The sequence below is a fragment of the Centruroides vittatus genome, unplaced genomic scaffold (assembly GCF_030686945.1).
Source record: "Centruroides vittatus isolate TY-2023 unplaced genomic scaffold, ASM3068694v2 contig_474, whole genome shotgun sequence".
NCBI classification, from domain to species: Eukaryota; Metazoa; Arthropoda; class Arachnida; order Scorpiones; family Buthidae; genus Centruroides; species Centruroides vittatus.
Window position 1 is genome coordinate 2453433 of NW_027122266.1, and position 20528 is coordinate 2473960.

The following is a 20528-nucleotide window of genomic DNA, read 5'->3' on the forward strand; positions in this document are numbered from 1 at the left end:
TCGTGCTTATCGTATATTTCATCACACTTACAATATGGCAGCCGGTGATTTTTTTTTGTTTATGGAGGGCCGTTTTAATCTTGCCCAACCCATCGTCGGTTTCTGAAGATCCACAATTTGGGCTGCCGGACTGTCTTGACACACCAGATACAGATCGCCCCGGGTTCTTCAACAGCCCGAAATCGACCTCAGAGCGGTAGACTGAGGTCCTAACAGCTCAAACATCCGGCCGTCACTTTGTTATACCAGGTGTTAAAAGTATAACAAGTAGCGACACTTCCATATAAACAGTTTCTTATTGTACACAGGACACTTGCACATAAATTGTTTTTAGTTGGTCTGCAATGTACCATATCTCTTACACAATATATTATTTCGGTAAGAAATTGACACCATTTTGTTCACGACGCGTTTCAGGATCTAAATAGCCAATTATTTCTAACACGACCGGATTTCAATAAATCTAACCAAACTTGGGCCTAAAGGTTATACATATAACACATAGGAAAGATGGATGGGAGGCCGACAAAGTCTCGCTTGGAACCAGTCAGGGCCGGTTTTGGTAGGTACGCAGTGTATGCATGCACGCTGGCGGCCGATAGTGCAGTAAAAAATATAACTTTTTACACTATAAATATAATAATCAACTGGCTGCTGCCAGTCGTTATCTAACGCCTTTCGGTGGAGAACTTTTTGAATGATGTATCGGGACATGCCGCCCCTAAGCTCTCTATACTTAGTCTCGAGATTAAGGAAGGACAGATAGTGGGCAGTTACGGGTCTACAATTTTTTCAAATTGCAGCCCAATTTAAATAAACAAAGAGATGCGTTGTTAATTTAAATAAATTTTTATATACACATATTCATATACTAAACAAGAAGAATTTCATTTTAATTTGCAGCTTGTATTTCATGGCAACGCAGAAAGGCGCCTATTATCAACGGGGAGGTTTGATTTGAATAAAATTAAAATTAATTTTAATGGATTTTTTTAAACCCCTGTCAACTACATGAAACTATCGATAGTACGCTCTCGCTGGGTTTTGAATTTACTCGCGATCAGCATTGATAGGGGCGGTCAAATGTGTGTAGCACGCAGGCGGCTAACAGTCCAAAACATGTCCTGGTGGCGTCGGACAAGAAGAGGTCAACATCTGCCTCCCACATATTGTAGTATTTTCCATTATCAGAAATTGCTTCAACAACAGCTACCGTGAGAAACTAAATTCATTCCACATTAAATAAATGTTCTAAAAACTGAAACATGAGAAATAATTTCCTCAGGCTACAAAGTATTAATTAATCATATCATTTATCTTGGTTCTAAGGCTGATCACCTTAATATCAAACCATCAAAACGCGTATGAAAAATTTCTGTTGGACATTGGAGATCATTACTCTGACAATATTATAAATATAGAAAATCCAGAGAATTCATAACAAAGTATTATTTTTAATCAATAAGAGATTGAATTAAATTAATCAGAAAGAGTTGTCTGTGTTTTATTGCAAAAGGAGGTTTTAATTTTTATACATAAAATTATCCATTATCAGTGTTAACGAGAGTTCATTATTTGCTTTTTTGTAGAGTAAAAAAAAAAATTCATATAGCCTACAATATTTAAACTATTCCGTTGCTTATTTGTTTATATATAAATATTTGTCATTTTATTTTATAATTTAAACATATAACACGTTAAAAAAAATTTTAATTAGAATTATTTTCTCAAAGTAATTATTTAACGTAATCGCAGTATAGTTTAACCACGATTTGTAAAATGTATTAGATTACTTTGTATGCATATAAATTTGATAAATTATAAATAATCATGTTAAATAACTTTTCAAATTCAAATATTTTCTTCGATATAGAGGGCTTGAGCGATGAAGAAAAAATTAAAATGTAGTGTAGTAGACACACAGACACTTCTCTTTTCCACTTCCTCGAAACTAGTATGAGTTGCCCCCCTCTAGTTCAGATCCTGGGTACACCTCTGTTCACCGATACTTATTGCTCGAAAATAAAGCTAATTAAAATATATTACTATTTTTAAGTATTATGTGTGCAAACGTGTATGTATGCGTGTATATCAGCTTTACCGAGAACAGGATTTCCCATTCATTTTTCATCCCAGCTCAACACTATCGATATAGAAAATCGACAATGTAGAATGATATATATTAGAAAGGAAGAAATTAAACTACATTTTAATATGATAAAATATTGTGTTAAATAAACTATTTGAAAAACGTTATATAGCAGGAGTGGGCAAGCAGAGTTCAGTGGGAGCCGAAATGTAGGTTTTGCAAAATGCATGGGAGCCGCAGTTCTGTACTGTCGTTACGGATAGTATGGCAAGGCGCGCGATTTTATTATATAATATGAATATAATATAAAACAAATATTGAATTTTTTTATTTAACATATTTTCACAAAAGCTGCTCATTTACAAGGTGTTGTGAGTTTGTTTTATTGATTAGATATGCAGTCTTTGATGTATTATATTTTCACAAAATTATAAAAAATAAAATTGTAAAAATAATAATAAAAAACAGAAATTAACACTTTCAGCAAGAGCCGCATGTAACTCAAAAGAGCCGCATGCGCTCTCGGAGCCGCATTTGCCCATGTCTGTTATATATAGCAGGGGTGGCCAACAAGTCGATCGCGATCGACCGGTCGATCGCCAAGCCAATTTTGGTCGATCGCTAGCGATGTCTTGACTTAATGTATTATATTTGTAACCTAACGCAACTGTATGCATGCAGTTATGACTCGACTCATAAGCAGTGAGTGCACTTCGTACTGAAACAGCGTATAAACATAGTATGTATTTCACACTTCTCCCTCCCCACTTAGACTATGCCTATGACAACAAGTCGATCGCGACACATTTTTCCGATAAAAAGTAGATCTTATGTGCACAAAAGTTGGCCACCCCTGATATATAGTATTTAATAGAGTAATAATTTGTAATTATTGTCCTTCTAAGGTATATTGCAGTGTTGGCGATTGTTACTATAGGCAGGGACGGATCTAGGTTTTTCGGGGCCTGGGGCTTATTGAAGCCCGACGAAGCCCTACTTTTTGTTAATACAAATAATACTATAAATTATCATTATTATTATACTATTAATATTAACTATTTTTTACTACACGATAAGTGTTCATAGTTAATGAAAAAGCATTAAAAATTTATTATAATAATTCAATTTTTGTGTGCCCTTGACATTTGGGGGTCCAGGGCTTAAGCTTTATTTGTTAGGCTTACCAGACGTTCGGCTTTGACCGGAACTGTCCCGATTTGATGATGTGGTCCCAGCATCCTGGCCAGTTTGTCATTTTGTCCCGGTTGTTTGGTAAAATTTTAAAAGTTCCGAATATACAAGAAGTAAAAATAGTGCAGTCTCGGGTAAAATGGCAATTTGGCAACTAAAATGTCTCCTTTGTTACACCAGAGTCGTCAGATATACTGGTTCTTGAGCATTGCTCTCAAGTAGAGTTAATATGTCACGTTGCGGATAGCTGGTGTTAGAGTCGCGCTATGGCGAGAAATGTAGGTAGTTTTTGCCGTTTTCAAGCATTTTTGTAACTTTTTTCTACTGTTCTGTTAAAGATCCTATTCGTAATTACATTTTTTAAAAATTTTATATCATGTATAAAGAAAGAAAAACTATATTTGATTTACAAAAAATTTAATAAGATGATAATTTGAAATTACAGATGAGAATGAAAAATAGTTATATTTTCGATTTAATTTATCCAGGTATTAAATAGATATCTGTTTAAAACTGTTATATTGCTGCATATTGCGAATGAAAGTTTTGTACAGTACATAATGTTCTGTGTATAATATATCTGTTTAATAAATAGGTATGGTAAAATAAGTAAATAAATTTGCATTTCACTGTTTTGTTTTATTACATATGTATGACAATATAATTACGAAAACCATAGCTCATCCTCTGATACATTTAAATAGTCGTAGAAATTTAATCCAGATAAAGACAAACTACAGTCAAACCTGTTTTTATGCGGGGGATAGGGACCGCATTAAAAAAAACGCATTAAAAAAAATCTCACGAAACTTCACGAATGGCTGTAAATAATAGTTTTCGCAACACAATTAAAAAAATAATTTTTTTTTATGCGGTCAACAGGGACCGCATAAAAAAAAGTCTCACATAGAAAATAACTCAAAACCGTACGAAATAGAATTTATTGACAACAGATGTCAGCACTTGACTGCATCGTCTGGTCTATCGTCTGTTTTACATATTTTTGTCCAGGTGGTGTTTTGTTGACTTAAAAAGTAAATTATTTCATTTTTCGCATATTCATGCAATAATATTACTATAATAAGTGCATTTATGCTATAATAAGTTTATTTAGCTATAATAAGTCAACGTGAGACATGACGAATCGCACGAGACTAGTCGCCAACTATACCGCACAAATTAAAAATTCGCATTAAAAAAATCGCACAAATAAAAATCGCACATAAAAAGAGCGCATAAAAACAGGTTTGACTGTATTTTTAAATAATTTATTAACTTTAACACTACATTAAGTGTGCTATACAATTTTACTTGATTTAGTATAGTGAGAAATAGTATTTGGGATGAAATAGTTTTGTATCTTTGACATGAGAAATTAATTTTTTATAACAATCACATTGGCTCTACATAGTTTGGTAATTTATATAATATTCAGCACTATCAAAAATAGAATATGAATGAATATTTATTGATGGCCTTTGTAATATAGGCCTAAAACATCAGTAACATGCCTTTCTTTTAGACTCAATATCATCACTAATCACTATCACTGTCAATATCTAATAATAGTGTCTGAACTCTTGCCATTCTACATTTACCTATTTTACTTGTCAACCTCTGACTCATCATCTCTAAGTTATTATGTGTCTGTAAATACCTTGAATATGTTGTCTAAATAGTTTGAATTTCCTCTTTTTCCTCTAACAGCCTATATTAGAAATCCGAGAACTAAATCTACTGACTTTTATACCCCTGTCTAAGCTGTTCCTAACTTTTTTGGCTCAACTTTAATCTCTCTCTATATCATTAAATTGATAAACACAATATAAATTGTGAATATCATATATCACAGCTCTTTTCTTACTGCAAACTATAATAATTTACCTAATATTAATAAATAAATAAAAAGATATGGGCTTAACCTTGAAAAACTCCAAAGCCACCCTAAAACCTAAATCTCATTTTTGTAGCACTTTAAATCTATCCAATCTTAACACATGGTTTAACATTTCTATACATTTCCAGAATCAAGTGTATATAATTCTCTTCATTCTCTTTTCTTCCTGATTCAGAGAGTTCTCGGGAATCCCAAAGACATCCCATGTTACTAATGTATACAGAGGCTTAACTTTAAATTTTTTTACTACGTTTTCTTCCCCTTAACGAAAACTCCCCAAAATATTTAATCATCAACACAAATTATAAGCAAAAAACAAACAGTATAATCAATTTAAAGTCTAAACTCGTGAAAGTGACAGTTAATCTTATAATATAATCGAGATGGGTTGATAATAATAATAATAAACGCCTAGCCCAAACGGTTAGGAGTTAAAAGTTGAAATTTGGTACACAGTTAGGGTACGTCACGGGAACGTACACTAAGAAAGGATTTTTCGAAATTCCCCCCATCGGGGAGAGGGAGAGGATTAAGGCTTACCCTGAAGAACTCTGCTTCTACTGTACTATTTTAGATGCAATTTTGTTTTCAACTGCGTTTTAGTAGGATACCACTTAATAATGGAAGTGTTAAAAGAATGAGGCGTGCAAGATTTACAAGCGCAAATGAGTTTTTTTTTTTTTTTGCGTGTTTGTGGGAAATCGAACATATTTTTAGACCCATCTAAAAATCCTCTAATTAGTCTGGAAACAGAGGGACCTAATTCTCGCATTCTGTGAAAACGGGTAAGGTTGGCTATAATGTAATAATCTTGATCTTCGCTATCGTTACTTTTTGCCCGTGCAACACCGGGCTTATCTGCTAGTAGAAATATAAATATTAACAACATTTACTAATAAATAATGTTCAAAGCCGGAGTAAAATAGTATTTATAAGCAGTGCACCTTTTAATGGTACCGATTTAAGTAACAAAGCATTTTAAAGAAAGTTTACACTAGTGATAAATTTTAATAAGTTCTTAATAATAAGGTATGTTTAGTTATTAAAAACTTCTTTTAACTCGTTGTTTTTTGTAACACGGTAAACAACTTCTTTATTAAGCCTTTTCAATCATAGGTATTTATCCTAGTAGGATTTATTTTCTGTTGTGACTATTTTCTCAAAATTGTTCCGGTTTGAGAAAAAATATTATCTACCTACTATTAGTCCCTATGTAGATCCGTCTCTGGCCGTAGCCTCTGTTTTTTCTTTTTTTTTTTTTTTTTTTTTTTTTTTTTTGTATGTTATTCAATTGAAAAGGACCATAAAGCCGAAATGTATTTTAGAGAGGTTGACTAAATGTGCTGGGAGTAGAATAGCCTGTTCATTAGTCCTAAGTAACCACGTTTTTGTAACTATTTAGGCTGTTCACGAAGCTTATCTTGCAGAATATTAGTTACACAGAGAAATTTCTAGTTGAACACAAAAGAATTTACTGAAACAGAAAAATTTATAACCCTCTTAAGATGAGAAATAGTTTTCGGATTTTCCTGGCACATTTATGACAGACATATTTATCATAATAGACGTTTATTTGATCATGTTATTGAAAATGACTACAGAATTATCAAGTAATTTAATTTCCATTTTTAGGAATTCTGAATAATAAATTTTAAAAATTACAACCACTGTAACTGAAATAATCTGCCCAATTTACCCAAGTAAAGTGATGAAGAGCAGGATCAGCAAACGGATCGATATTTTGATTAATTGTAGGAATTTGGCTCGATTTCCATTTTTCCAAACGCTTCAGCATGTATTCCAGCATCTAAAACATAAAGATTTATTTTAAGTTGATATCAAAAACTAACAAATTTCAACAAAATATTTTAATAAAAGCTTTATAAAAATTGCAAATAAACTAATTAAATGTTTAAATTTATTATTCATTTTTTCCAGTTTTCGTCAAACAATTATTTAATATGTTTCGTTATATGAATTTATTGCACTTTTTTGATATCCCCACTTTAAAAAAAAATCACAATGTCTAAGATACTGTCAACTCATATAACATTAATACCAGTACAGTACTTTTTTATTGTAAGAAATTAGATTCCGGAACTCACATTTTGTTAACACTTTACTTAAAAAATTATATATCCAGTTCTTAAAATGAATTTAATTTATTATGTTTAAGGGAAATATTCATAGTAAATTCTAAAGTTTTGTCCAATTCTCGTTCGACAAATCTTCTCGACTTATTTCCTTGCTGTTAGTATCTATACCTGAATGTCGTCCTCTGAATAACCACAGATCAACGTACTTAAAAAATCGAAAAGTCTCAGAGGTGGTCCGACAAATTTGATAATCAAAAGTGCTGAAATTCTCTTAATCTTCAACGATGCTCTTATTGAGATAGCAATTTGATTCATCTCAATTACATGAAATCATTCACATTCACATGAAGAAATGGGAATGGTATTCAGAGTCCGTATCAAATGCAAGTTTTTCTGGATATGTATTTTCGAGAATGTATCCACGGAATCTACGAATCACTTCTCTTTCATTTAGTTGCAGTCTGATTGATAAGTTTATAATTTTCATTTCTCTAAATGTCAGTTGAGTATTAACATCTCCAGGCAAATGTTTTTGATCAAGTACGCGAGACAATACGTAGAGTTGCCATAATTGCCAAGCATTGATACGGGACATTTAATTAAGTGCTAAATAAATAAAACATGAAAAAAGTGGGTATGTAATGGTTTATTTTACTCTGATAAAAAATTAATAAAATTTAAGCAATTTAATAAAATGTATACGTAGAATAATAAAAAAGTTGCAAGGCTAATCCTTTTCAGCCCGGTCATATTTTAAAGTTGATTTTACTTTCTTAATTATATCGTTTTTTTCTTTCTCGTAATTATAAAATTAGGTGCAAGTCATTTTAAAATTATAATGATAAATCAAAATTGCTTCAATTGTCTCCACTGACAACCTATTTCTCTCGTCCGACCATTGAGTTGACATTAGGGAAAATATTCTCTCCATATTTACATTGTGGACTGGAATGGCAAATACGTATTCGCATAGCTTTATTAGACATGACTTCTGACCAATGCTTTGTATCTGCAAAAACTTCAGCCATTTCTCTTCCATATTCAATTTCATACTTGCTTCGCAGTTTTGATTAGTATTATTTTTCTGTAAATAATCTTCTAGGTATACAAACTGGTTAAATAGAATTGCAATGTTGCCAATATCGATGTTTCTTACTTGTAAATATGCAATAGTACGTTCTATTTCTTCGCATTCAGCAACTTAGTTGAGAAAACGGAACAAATAGTAATACAGGACTGAGTAGTGAAATACGGTGACAGTCCCGTATATACGGGGCGTATGGCAACTCTACCAATACGCCAACCCATCGTCTTTGCTATCAAGCAAACTTTTTTCGATTGACTCAATTTGTATAACATGTACTTGAGTCAATGGGAGAATCCTTTATTCAATCTTTTTTGTGAAGTAAAACTCCATGAAAGCGAAGATCACGTACAACAGTAACAGCACGTTTATAATAAAGCCCAAAGTTCTGTCTTCTTTCTTCAAAAACTTGTACCAGTATTTTAATTTTCTGATTTGCCTTGCAGTCCTCTAGATCCAAACTTAATTCTGATAATTCTTGGAGAGCGTCACACATCAATCATAGGTTCAATAAAAATTCTGTAAATGTGATTTTTCTTTTCATAAGTGCATAAAAATAATTTTATTAATTCGATGGCCGGATAACCGAGACAGTTAAAAAGAAACTTAAATTACCGCTTTGTTGGACTCGGGATCGAATCCGAGTAACGAGTTTTTTAGTAATTCCCAAGAATGTTTCATGGGAAGTGTCCATGATATGTGGAAGGGCCGTTCCATTGTGAGCTAGTCCAAATCTACAATGGTTTGGAAAACATTCCCTCTTAATGCCTACAGAGTTTATTTTATTTTATTTTACTTTCTTCATTCCTCTTTGCCTTGTAGGCCCGACATATTCGGAAAGGATCACCCAGAAAACTTTATAATTTTTCAACCCGTCTGGAATAATTTCTAGGTCTCCAGAACAATATGATTTCACTTTAATCATTCGGGGCATTCAACCAGTGCCCAAGGAGTGGAAAATATTTTAAAAAGTCAATTTATTTTAAAACTCTGACCAATTGATATTGTGAATTGAATTTTTCTTACCTTTGGTTGCTCATTTGCAATATTTTCTAGTTCACAGGGATCTTGTAATATATCAAATAAGCATGGGGCTAAATTAGGATCGCAATTACTGTTATTTCTTTTCGAGTCAGAATAACAGTTATCTCGCAATCTGATGAAAAACTTGTCAGTATTGTAGAGTAATCCTTCCTTTTCAAGAACTTTCCAAGAATATGAGGAGCGAAGTAACTTTTTGTAGTGGGAAGAAAAATAATCATCGTCTCTCCCGGAAGGTCCGTACCACGCATCGTATTTTCCATTAAAATTCGATCCATTTACCAGTTTGTAATTTCGAACTCGAAGAGCTGAAGCACCGTCGACTGGATCTATATTAAGAAGAAGTTCTTCTCGAGATGTAGGTTTGCCGTGAACTAAAACCTCCCATTGATTTATTCCATAAATATCCGTCAAATCTCTAGCATCACCACCTGATAAAAAATAAAACTTAATTAATAAACCGGATGATCAAACAAAAAAAGAACTCGAGAAATGTAGCAAGAAGAGTTAAGACGTCATAAATAATATTTGTCTCAAGTAATGATTAAACCTTTAATGTTTACTTGCTAAGGAAAACATTTAGTAAAATCATTTTCTATTCTGAATGAGTAATTATTTATTGTGACATCGTCACAATGCCGGGCTGCATTTTTAATCATGTTTTAAATAATTTTTAAATTTAGAATATATGTTCTCCACCCCAAACTAGTAGTGCCTTGCCCCTGTACATCACACTTTTCTGTTAGCACTAGTCGTACCGGTCATCTATCTAACTCTTTCAGGGGAAAATTTTGAATTAAAATAATGTGACTTCTGGTTTGCACCAGAAGTTTGTATATAGTTAATCGAGATTTCCTGTCCCTAGATTTTCCATATCTAGACTCGGCTTTGATCTATGTAACACCGCTAGATTAAGAAAAGAGACTGTCGAACGACAATGGAAATTTTTAGGTCTACAATTTTTTCAAATCGGAGCCCAATAAATACAAAAATAAGGAAGTGATTTACAATTATACAGTTAAAATCTGAATATTTTCAATAGTTGGAGAACAGAATCGTGGTATTATCTAATTTCTTGAGATAAAGCACAATAGATTTCGTGAAATTCGTTTCTAGTCATGGCCAAATATCTTAAATATTTTCTTTAATAATTTTTTGTTTACATCACGTCTTTTAGTCAAACATTGACTATTATTAATAAAAATTTGTATATGCACAGATGATTTAGAACCGATAATTTTGTTTAAAAAGTCATTTTTATTTTCGGTAATTCTTGTTCTCTATGTACAATTCACTGCGAAAAATCTGTTTTCTGTTGTAAAAGAATTCAAATAATCATAACAATTGAATTAAATAGTAAATTAGAAATATCTTAGGAGTCTGCTACTAAATCACGGCGTCGCAAAAATTTTTCGCGATACTTTTCGCTATTCCGAATTGTTTGATCTATTACAGGATGCAATATTACTCATATCAAATGAAAAATAATAAGTAACTCAGAATACCTGCAGCATGATAAAGTGTCGGTAACCAATCAGTGATGTGAATTAAGTTCCTTTCAATCCTCGGTTGTTGCTTGAACAGTTTACTCCATATAAGTCCAACTCCTCTCACTCCTCCTTCCCATAAAGTTACTTTATTTCCTCTTAAAGGCCAATTTGAACCAACTCCACCTCTGAAACCAGCAGCTTCTCCACCATTATCCGTAGAAATCACAAAAATAGTATTATCTAACATTGAATTATCTTGCAAAGCCTTAAAAACTTGTCCAACTGATTTATCTAATTCTGAAACCATTGCTAAAATAATAAAAGATTTTTAAAAATTGTATTACTATGTGTCAACAGTTTAGTTCGTTTGATTAAATCTCTTAGATAACACTTCACATCCAATTTAATATTTTACGCATATTTAAAACAAATTTACCTGCAAAAGTTCTTCTTTCTGGGTTTTCTATACATGAAAATTTGAAGACTTCACTTTGAGGTGCTTGAAATAAATTATATGAGTTTCCAGTGTGCACAGCATTAGGTGATAGATACAAAAATAACGGCTAAAACAATAACAAGCGCATGCATTTATATTAATTTTATATTTTACAAAATATAAAAATTAATAATTTAAAATACACAAATTAAAAACCTTTTCTTTTTCGTGATTTTTAATAATATCAATTGCTCGGTCTGTGAATAAATGAGTAGCATAAATTCCTTTATATTCTCTGGCTACTCTTTCGTTATCTCTCAAGGAATATCCCCAGAAATACTGAAACGAAATACAGTTAAATTAACAACAATCTTTTCCCTATAATGGTATGTTTAAATTTGGGGGTATGGAATTATATATAATAAGAATAACCTTTAAAGTAGAATTTTCATAAGTTTCATCTGTAGTATAGTCGTAATAATCTATTAATGCTGGCCAAAATCCAAAGAAAGAATCGAATCCTCTTTTTGTTGGAAAATATTCTTTCTTGTAAAACCCTAAATGCCACTGAAATGCATTTACTTTTTATTAGAAAAAATATATACATAATAATCAGTTTTACGAAAAGTCATAAATATATCAATAATGAAAAATACTAAAAAATAACTATTTTCTTTATATAAAATAAAATAAAAACTTAGGTATATAGTACGTATTTGCTTAAAACGACATTTAAGTTGTGAGGTTAATATATTCACTTGATACTATATTTGGGTCATAATATTAAATAAAAATATAATAGATGTCTGTAGTATTCAGCGCTGTGGAGTAGGAGTTAGAGTCGGAGTCGTCAAAAAATCCGTAGACTCCGACTCCTTTTTACTTCCCATCTTTTAAGTTTGATCCTCCAAGTTTTTGTTCCTCCAAGTTTTTGCAAATCTACACGTTTGGAGGCCTCCCGAACCCAAACAAATGTCAAAGGAGAAAAATCCGCTCGCTTGTCTGTTGGCGTCTAATTTGTTTAATTCTTTATTCTCTGTTCTGAGATATTAAACAATATCTCAGAATGGGTAAAGTTTAAGAACCGAAATTTGGCACTGTAGCTTGTGTATAAAGAGACATTAATGCTATTAAATTTTGGTTCTTAATTAAATGTCGATAAGGTGTAGACATAGAAGGGGTCATGTGTTATATCTCCAGTGCGGTTGAACTTAATGAATATTTTACTCATTATTGGCGTTCACAATTTTAAAAAAAATAAAACCCTTCCTTAATCTCAAAATTAAGAATTTTGTCATTTTATAATAGTACAGTAAATCCCGTTAAGATGTTCTCGCCTAAGATGTTAGAATGTGTATGGGGGGTACGATTTACGGTAGTTCAACCACTTTGAAGCTTAATAACTCCTGTGTTAAGCCATCCGACTCCGATTTAAAAGCCGCAGAAGTTATTTGGCTTCAAACAGGGTAAACAAATTCGTCCCTCCACACACAGTCTGACATCCATACATACAGGGAAAAAATCCGTGTCTTTTGCATATCTCGACATTTCAAGGTGTCCTGAGTCCAAAAATGTAAAAATTTAAGAGGGGTCATTTTTTTCACCGATCGCTACACTTTCCCTCTGTTATTTATAACAGCCGGAAAAGTAAAAATTATCGAATACATGTTTATATATTGACTGTGTCCTTACTTAGAGGAGTCTTTTAGCTTTGGAATAAAAAAGTTTCTACGTTCTATCTTTATTAGAACTATCTAGAACTTTATTAAATCTTTTATTCTGAGGTCACGTGATGACATCAGAATTTCCGGTCTGTTTTGGTAACAAGTCCGCCCTGGTCGGAGTCAGAGTCGCAGCTGGAGTCAGACGGCAAAGTCGGAATTTTTTACACGACTGCACAGCCCAAATATTATTATCTCGTTCGCGTAATGCAGTTTCAATCCTTTTATTCGCTGCAAGTTTGTATTGAGGAGAAACACTTTGATTTGAAAAATGTTTAACACATTAAACTCTATGTGTTGCAGAAATGCAACACGCGAAATACATTGAAAAATATGTACTGTGTTATTTTGGAGCAATAGGCTAGCCATATAAACGTAATGAAAATAGCTAGAGCATGGCCTGTGGGAAAGTAAATTGGTCCTGGCTCAGTAAATATTTTATAACAGAATGCTGATAAAAATTTAATTTTTCCCCTATCAAATATGAGAAATATGCAAAATTTGTTTTTTCTTGTGTTTTTCATGTACAATGAACGTGAATAAGTGCAAATGTCATGAAAATATAAAACACAAAAACAAATATTTGAGAAACAATATTTTCTGTTAGTGAACAAAAATAGTAACTGTATTATTTCACTTGATTATTCTATTTTTCTTAGATTTGTATTAGTCCATTTATGCAAGCGTGAATTTGTTCGTTTATGTGGTAGAAGTTTTATTGTATTAAGAACCTGATGATCATAAAAGATGACATTACATGATCAGAAAAAGATCATTTGGACCACGTGTTGTAATTCCGCAACACGCCTAAAAATAGAAGGAAAAAGCTGTTTTTCAATAATAAAGACAAAAGTGTATTAAATGATCATAATTTTTGTGCTATTTTGTCCATAAAAAAAGCATGGCAGGTGTGATATTTTATGCCTCACCATTCTGGCTCTTAAAGTATTAACTAAATTAAAAATTGATTGTGATATCGAAATTTAAATCTCATGGAATTTGATTTCATATTTACAAATTAAATGAAACATAAATTTATTTATAAAAGAGTAAATTTCACTTATAATTCAAATCGCACAAAAATGAATATGCCTGCAATTTTTATGAAACACTCTATTTGCATTTCAAGTTATATAAAATGGTAGTTAATATTTTCATGCATATTATTCATTAAAACAAACCTTTCCGATGCCGTGACTTCGATAACCAAATTTTTTCAAATATTGAGGTAAAGTTTTCACATCTAACGGCAATCCACTTGGCTCAGCAGTGCGAATAACAAGATGCTGAAGACCTGAATTGTTTTTATATCGATAAATTCATTAATTCTGTTTGTGAAAATTCTAAAATATATATTTTAACAATAAAAACTTATTGATATGTTTAAATATTGATGATTGAAACGTATTTATATAAACTTTACCTAAATGTATTGGATGTTTTCCAGTAAGTAGCGCAGCTCTTGAAGGGGTGCACAGGGGTTGAACATAATAATTATCTAAGACTATTGAATTAGCAGCCAAAACGTCAATATTCGGAGTCGGTATTTGTAAAGAGCCATGAAAACTTACGTCGTTCCATCCCTATTCATAATATTATCGTTATATAATACTATATATATGTACAGTACATATATAAAATATGATAATAATAATTAAATTCAAATTTCTTTTTGTCAACATAACTAATTCTTAATTGATGGAAATACTTACAAGGTCATCGACCAAATAAAAGATAATGTGAGGCGGTTTTCCTTGGATGCAGGAGAGATGACTAAATAGAATTATGCAGAAGCTCCATTTCATTTCGAATACCATTGGCAGCCAAAGATTTAATCGTTTAGCTTCGAATGAATGCAAGTGTGAAAATGTGAACGTTCGGTTGATAAGGTATGCAAAAATGTTTTCCGCCTTGTTCCTCTAGTTTGAACAGATAATAATTGTTTTAATATCTTATTAAAGATGATGTAAAATAAAAATCGTATTCATATATAGTTGTTATAATTAAACATATACATTCAGTCCGTTATATCTGTGTTATAACTTTTTGCTACTTTATTAAAAATTGAAAGAAAACAACGCGTTATTTTGTTCAAAACATATGTGAGAAAAGGGAAATAATATTCCATTACTGTAAAATTCCAGTTCGGTTACGAATCATTTCTATTATTAACCTAAAAAGGTTAATAATTTTGCATTTAAAAAAAAACAAAATAAATTATAAAATAATATCGAACTACATTTTTACGTTAAATATTTTTTATTTGATTCTTTACATATTTTTTCATTTATATAATTCTCTTTAAAAATAAACTATATTTGCAGGCTACAATTTCGAATAAAGAATTAAAAGTGAAATCTTAATTTCTGTTTTACTTCTGCTATTTACTAAGTAATATTTTGACAATTTGTTTAATTATCTTTATTCTAATTAAAATATGTTTAATAAATTTGTCTTCTAATAAAAACCGAAAATAATTTTACTGAAAAAGGTATATTCAAGAAAATATTTAATGAAATTTGATCATTTGTATATCTTTAATAAAAATGAAATACTTTAAACTCTAGATTTAATATCATAATAACAATAATTAATTATTAATACGTAAGGTTACTTTAGTAAATATTAGTAAATACACATTTCTTTTATAAATTAAACCGTTTAAATTATATTTTCTTTTTGTTTTATAATTTGATATTTTGATAATTATGAAATTGTATTATTTTCTATAATATTAAATTTTCATAAGAGATTGAATTAGTACGTCATAAAATTTATTGAAGTTATACTTTTTCGATAATATAGAATATAAATTGGATAATTTAAATTAATAATAGACTTCAACATTTATAATCATTAGCTTGTATAGAATTAATTTCCATTATATTTTATTATAAATCTAAATAAATTAAGTAAACCTTTAGCTTCTGTTAATAATAATACGTTCATTACACATTCATCTCTTGATCATTGATTAATCCTGAAATCTTTCAAGAAGGTATATATATCTGTTGAATAGTTGCTTGAATATTTATTGAAATTTAATAAAATACAGTATATTTTTGTACTAAATTTCTTCTTTCTAATAACTGATTAATTATCTTCAATGCTAATGACGCAGTAATGTTACATAAGTAGCCAATTACTGCAGAATTGTATAATACTTTATATAGTTTCAAATTTAATTTCTAACTTCAAAATTTTTAAATGTATTTTTTTAATATCCAGGACTAGATATTTCATATAAATATAGACCAAATGGGAAAAAATGTAATTTTTTATAATCTTATATATGATTTTTATCACTTTGTAATTAACTACTATAAGTAATAGAAATTATTTAATTATATGTTATGGTTTACAGAAATAATACAAGTAAAATAAAAACAATTTAACATTCCAAAATAGACTATGAATAAGCATTATCAGATCTTTGAGATTTTTGTGTGAGATAATTGTACTATATCAGATTTCTATAAAGTCATATAAGGTAAACATTTTTTAAAGTTTAAATATAAACTATTTTATACATTTATGTTTTTCCTTTTACACTAATAACGTTTGCTGTAAGGAAATGAATTCAATTGTATAAGGTGCAAAGAACGAAGAAAACAAAAATATTTATTTTCCGATATAAGAATTTCTAATTTGTTACTCCAATTCAAATTTTATAATGTCTACTTTTTTAATTTTTTAAATCAATCTTAAAATGAGAGAACATCAGTATATTATCTTTGTTTTATGATAAATGAATTCAAATAAACATTACAATTCAATTTAGATTACAGTTAAATTTGTTGTTTCGAACACAATGAAGTGTTATAAATTCAGGAACTTCCAGTTTTTTCATCTTTTATTTAGTTGAAGATCCTTCTATCATTCTGTTTTCAGAGGTGTTCTCTGAAAACAGAATGATAGAGGGATCTTGATCTTGAAAAAAGATGAATGAATATAATTTTCTATTCATTTCTAATCTTCTTTCTAGAATCATTTGTAACGCAAACACAGCTTTTCTCGTACCTTTAATTGCCCGGAAACCTTTCAATATATATATTTAATTTAAGAAAATGATTCATTAAAACAGAAAACAGTTTTAAGCAATTAGTTTAAAGTTGATTGTTGCAAAAGTATAAAGGCAGGTTGATATTAAGATATTAAAGGGCGACATGTATCCGGCAGAAACTACTAGAAATGAATATAGTTGGTTAGAATCACTAATTTAACAATGGGCTGAGGCAAATCCCCACTTAGAAAAAGGTGAAATTCTTGCTCTTGGAGATGAAAATTACTCTGAAAGAGCAACTGATAAAAAATTAAAATTGGTCATCTATTATAATTGACGACTTTATTAAAGTGAAAAATAAATACAGTCAAAAGAAATCATAGGCTATCCTTGAAAACTTACAAAACAGAAAAACGAGCCGTTGTTCGTCAGATCGACAGCAACAAAACTTCATTTCGAAAGTTAACAGCAACTCTAGAGTGTAACGCTGACAAATCAACTATTGGAAAGGTTGTGCCAATATGCCGGCATCTTGTATATAAATAAAAAAAAACCTACCCCATCACTAAAGTCCACTCACAAGGAGAAACGTTTATTATGGACCAAGAAAAAAATGAGCTGAATGAATACGTAGAAACAAATAATCTGGAGTGACAGAAAAAAAAATTCAACCTTGGTGGTCCAGATAGTTTGAGCCACTAGTGGCATGATTTGAGAAGAGTGGAAGAATTATATTCCAAATGAAAACAAGATGTTGGCTCAGTTATGGTATGGAGTGGTTTTAGTTGGCAAGGAAAGACTCCTCTTGCCTTTTTAAAAGGGCCGTAAAACCAAACGATTATCAAGATATGCTGACAAGCACTCTCTTGTCTTTGTAGAACGTATTGCTGGGAAACGATGATTCTTTCAACAGAAGGACATACAAAGGGACGACAGTGGGAATGTATAGGTATGCAATTTGAAAATTACAGCCTAATAAAGGCAAACTTTATATTTTAAAATAATTTATTAATTATAATATTGCATAAAGTATACAACTTTGCTTGAGTCATTACAGTGATAAACAGTATTTGAGTAGTCATACACTTTTGTATTTTTGACATACGAAATTACATTTCTTACGACATTGATATTGTGTCTACATATTTTGCTCGTTTATAAGATATTTTGCACCATCAAAAGTAGAATATGAATGTAGATTTATTGATAGCCTGCTGATATCTTTCCTCGTTTATTCTTAGGCCTATATATATGACTAAAGTGCCAAATAACATGTCTTTTAGGCTCCATATTATACTGTAATTGCTATCACTATCAATATTTAATAATACTGCTTGAGTTCTTGCCGTTTTACATTTCAGCTTCTAACTCATTATCTGCTTGTAAATTTGAAAATTGAAATACAATTAAAATTTTTATTTATTAACTTACCCTGAAATATAATTCTATTTCTTTTCTCTAACATAACCATACTCAACTTACGGCTCACCAAGCTTCTATGCACGGCCCGTAATATTTACACTTATTAAGTACTTTTTTAAAAATTAAACTTCTGGCAATTTGGCAAAAGTTTTTAAATCCTCGAAACGCGGGAAACCTGCGATCGTTTGGTATGCGAACTGATCTCGCGACCTGTTTGTTTTAAAATGAACCGTTGTGTGTAATTGGTTACCCACAATGACTGGAGTGGCTTCAAAATACAAACGAAAAATATCCGAAGAAAACTATCTTAAAACAATTGGGAAGAAGCATATTTTGTTGTGCCAAATAAACACAATTTGGAACTTGTTTGATTTGTCGCTAAAGTGTAATATTTGAGTCGAAGCCTCTTCCACGTGGCTCACAGAATTATGTTTTTTCCTCAAAATTTGATCGATCGATTTTGATAAAACTTTGTCATCTTCAATTAACTGCGATGAGAAATCCAAAAGTATAATAAAATATTGGGGTCCATGACTTTATTTTCGAGGTACAAGGTCGCTAGCAGCGTCAAATCGACATCGCGATGTCTCAAAGTCGATAGCATTTCTTTTGTGTAACTTATAGAATTGAGTTCGTTCTCGAAATTTGTAGAGTTGATTTTGATGAAACTTTGCCATTTTCTATTAATTGCCACGAGGAATCCAAACATAAAATTAAAAACGGTAGTCAATGTCTTCATTTTCGAGCTAGGATGGGTCAAAGTGACAATGTCCAAGCTCTCTGACCCGATTGACTACGTCTAACGGAAATTAGGAGACAAAAATTAAAAACCAGCATTGTGCGAGCCCAATGGAAAATTAAGTGAGCGAAAAATAATCAAAACACAAAGAAGAAAGCAAATGGCATCGATTGCTTTTGTAACGACCGGGTAAAACCAGCCGGTCCGATTTTAAAATTTCTTTGTTTCAAATCCCCTCGGGAGATAACAATCAAAATCAGAGATAACAATCACCAGTCAAAGGAAGTACAGTCTTCCGCCGTCAAACTCGCTTCCCTCTTCTCCGGATTCGCCTTCTGCGTCACGGAGATCGACTCATCGTCTACCGTCATCGCAGCGGACGGGACTTGGAGTATATAAGGGGGGAAAAAAGCTAAGAACCGGGTCGCTGAAGGTCCGCACAAGACACCCGACCCGTAGGATCCGTCCCGAGAAGCGAGGACCGAGACACGAAGTCACCAAAGCCCGCCGACGACGAGCCGCCCGCCTGATCCTTCCGCTTCCCTCCACGACCGGAGAACCGAGACGATTAACCCTACGATTACAGCTAATTCTTCGACTAATCCTAGGAAGAGGTATGATCCCCCCCGCATTTGTGAACATTCTCTCTCGCGGTTAGAAACGGAACGCGTTAGATCTTTTGTATCTGTTTACCGTCTAAATAAATCGTTATTTGTTTCCCTCATGTTTCCGTTACTTCGAATATCGCCTTAACCTTATCGTCGAACCCACACACTTCCTCCACTCGACCTGACAATTAATAACCCGATCCCGATAAAACGGGATATCGTGAAAAATTTAGCCATCCTTGACAGTGGGGTGGGTCTTGCCGACCTGTCCGCCGAGAAAAAGGTGGTACGACTCGGTCTTACCACCCGGCGTTCTCATACTTTGAATCGCCTCTCCGTGGCGGCAAGTGCAAGGTTCGCCTATCCGTGCTCAACAGGTTCAAGGATTACCTCTATCTTTCCGGCTCCGCCTCAATTCTATCACGATACGATGAAATCACTCGATATCCTATCCTTTTGCTACTAAATTTTTTTGGTGTTAGTGTATTTGTTTGAGCTTCATTCAGTTTTACGAGCTGCTTATTTATATTATAAATGTTCTTTTATGATTTATCAAATGTTATATTTAAATACCATATCTTTCTTTTATTGATCATCTCAAGTTTGATATGACATAGTTTAAACTGAATTTCTGGAAATTGATTCAGTGTTATAAATTAACGTTCTATTAAAAGTCAGATTTAAATTTATGGTAGCTTGCTTTACAGTTGT

At 31.7% G+C, this 20528-nt stretch overlaps 1 protein-coding gene across 1 annotated transcript; it reads right to left on the minus strand.

The window, feature by feature from the left end:
* Window positions 1-1060: 1060 nt before the first annotated feature.
* On the minus strand, window positions 1061-14956 carry LOC136977719 (arylsulfatase B-like). Its single transcript, XM_067273270.1, has 10 exons — window positions 14758-14956; window positions 14469-14628; window positions 14227-14339; window positions 11757-11891; window positions 11541-11663; window positions 11325-11451; window positions 10904-11197; window positions 9384-9829; window positions 6874-6984; window positions 1061-1222 (listed from the first exon to the last, which is right to left on the minus strand). Exons 1-10 carry the CDS (start codon window positions 14860-14862, stop codon window positions 1061-1063), a joined length of 1776 nt encoding a protein of 591 aa, XP_067129371.1. The 5' UTR covers window positions 14863-14956.
* Window positions 14957-20528: the final 5572 nt, after the last annotated feature.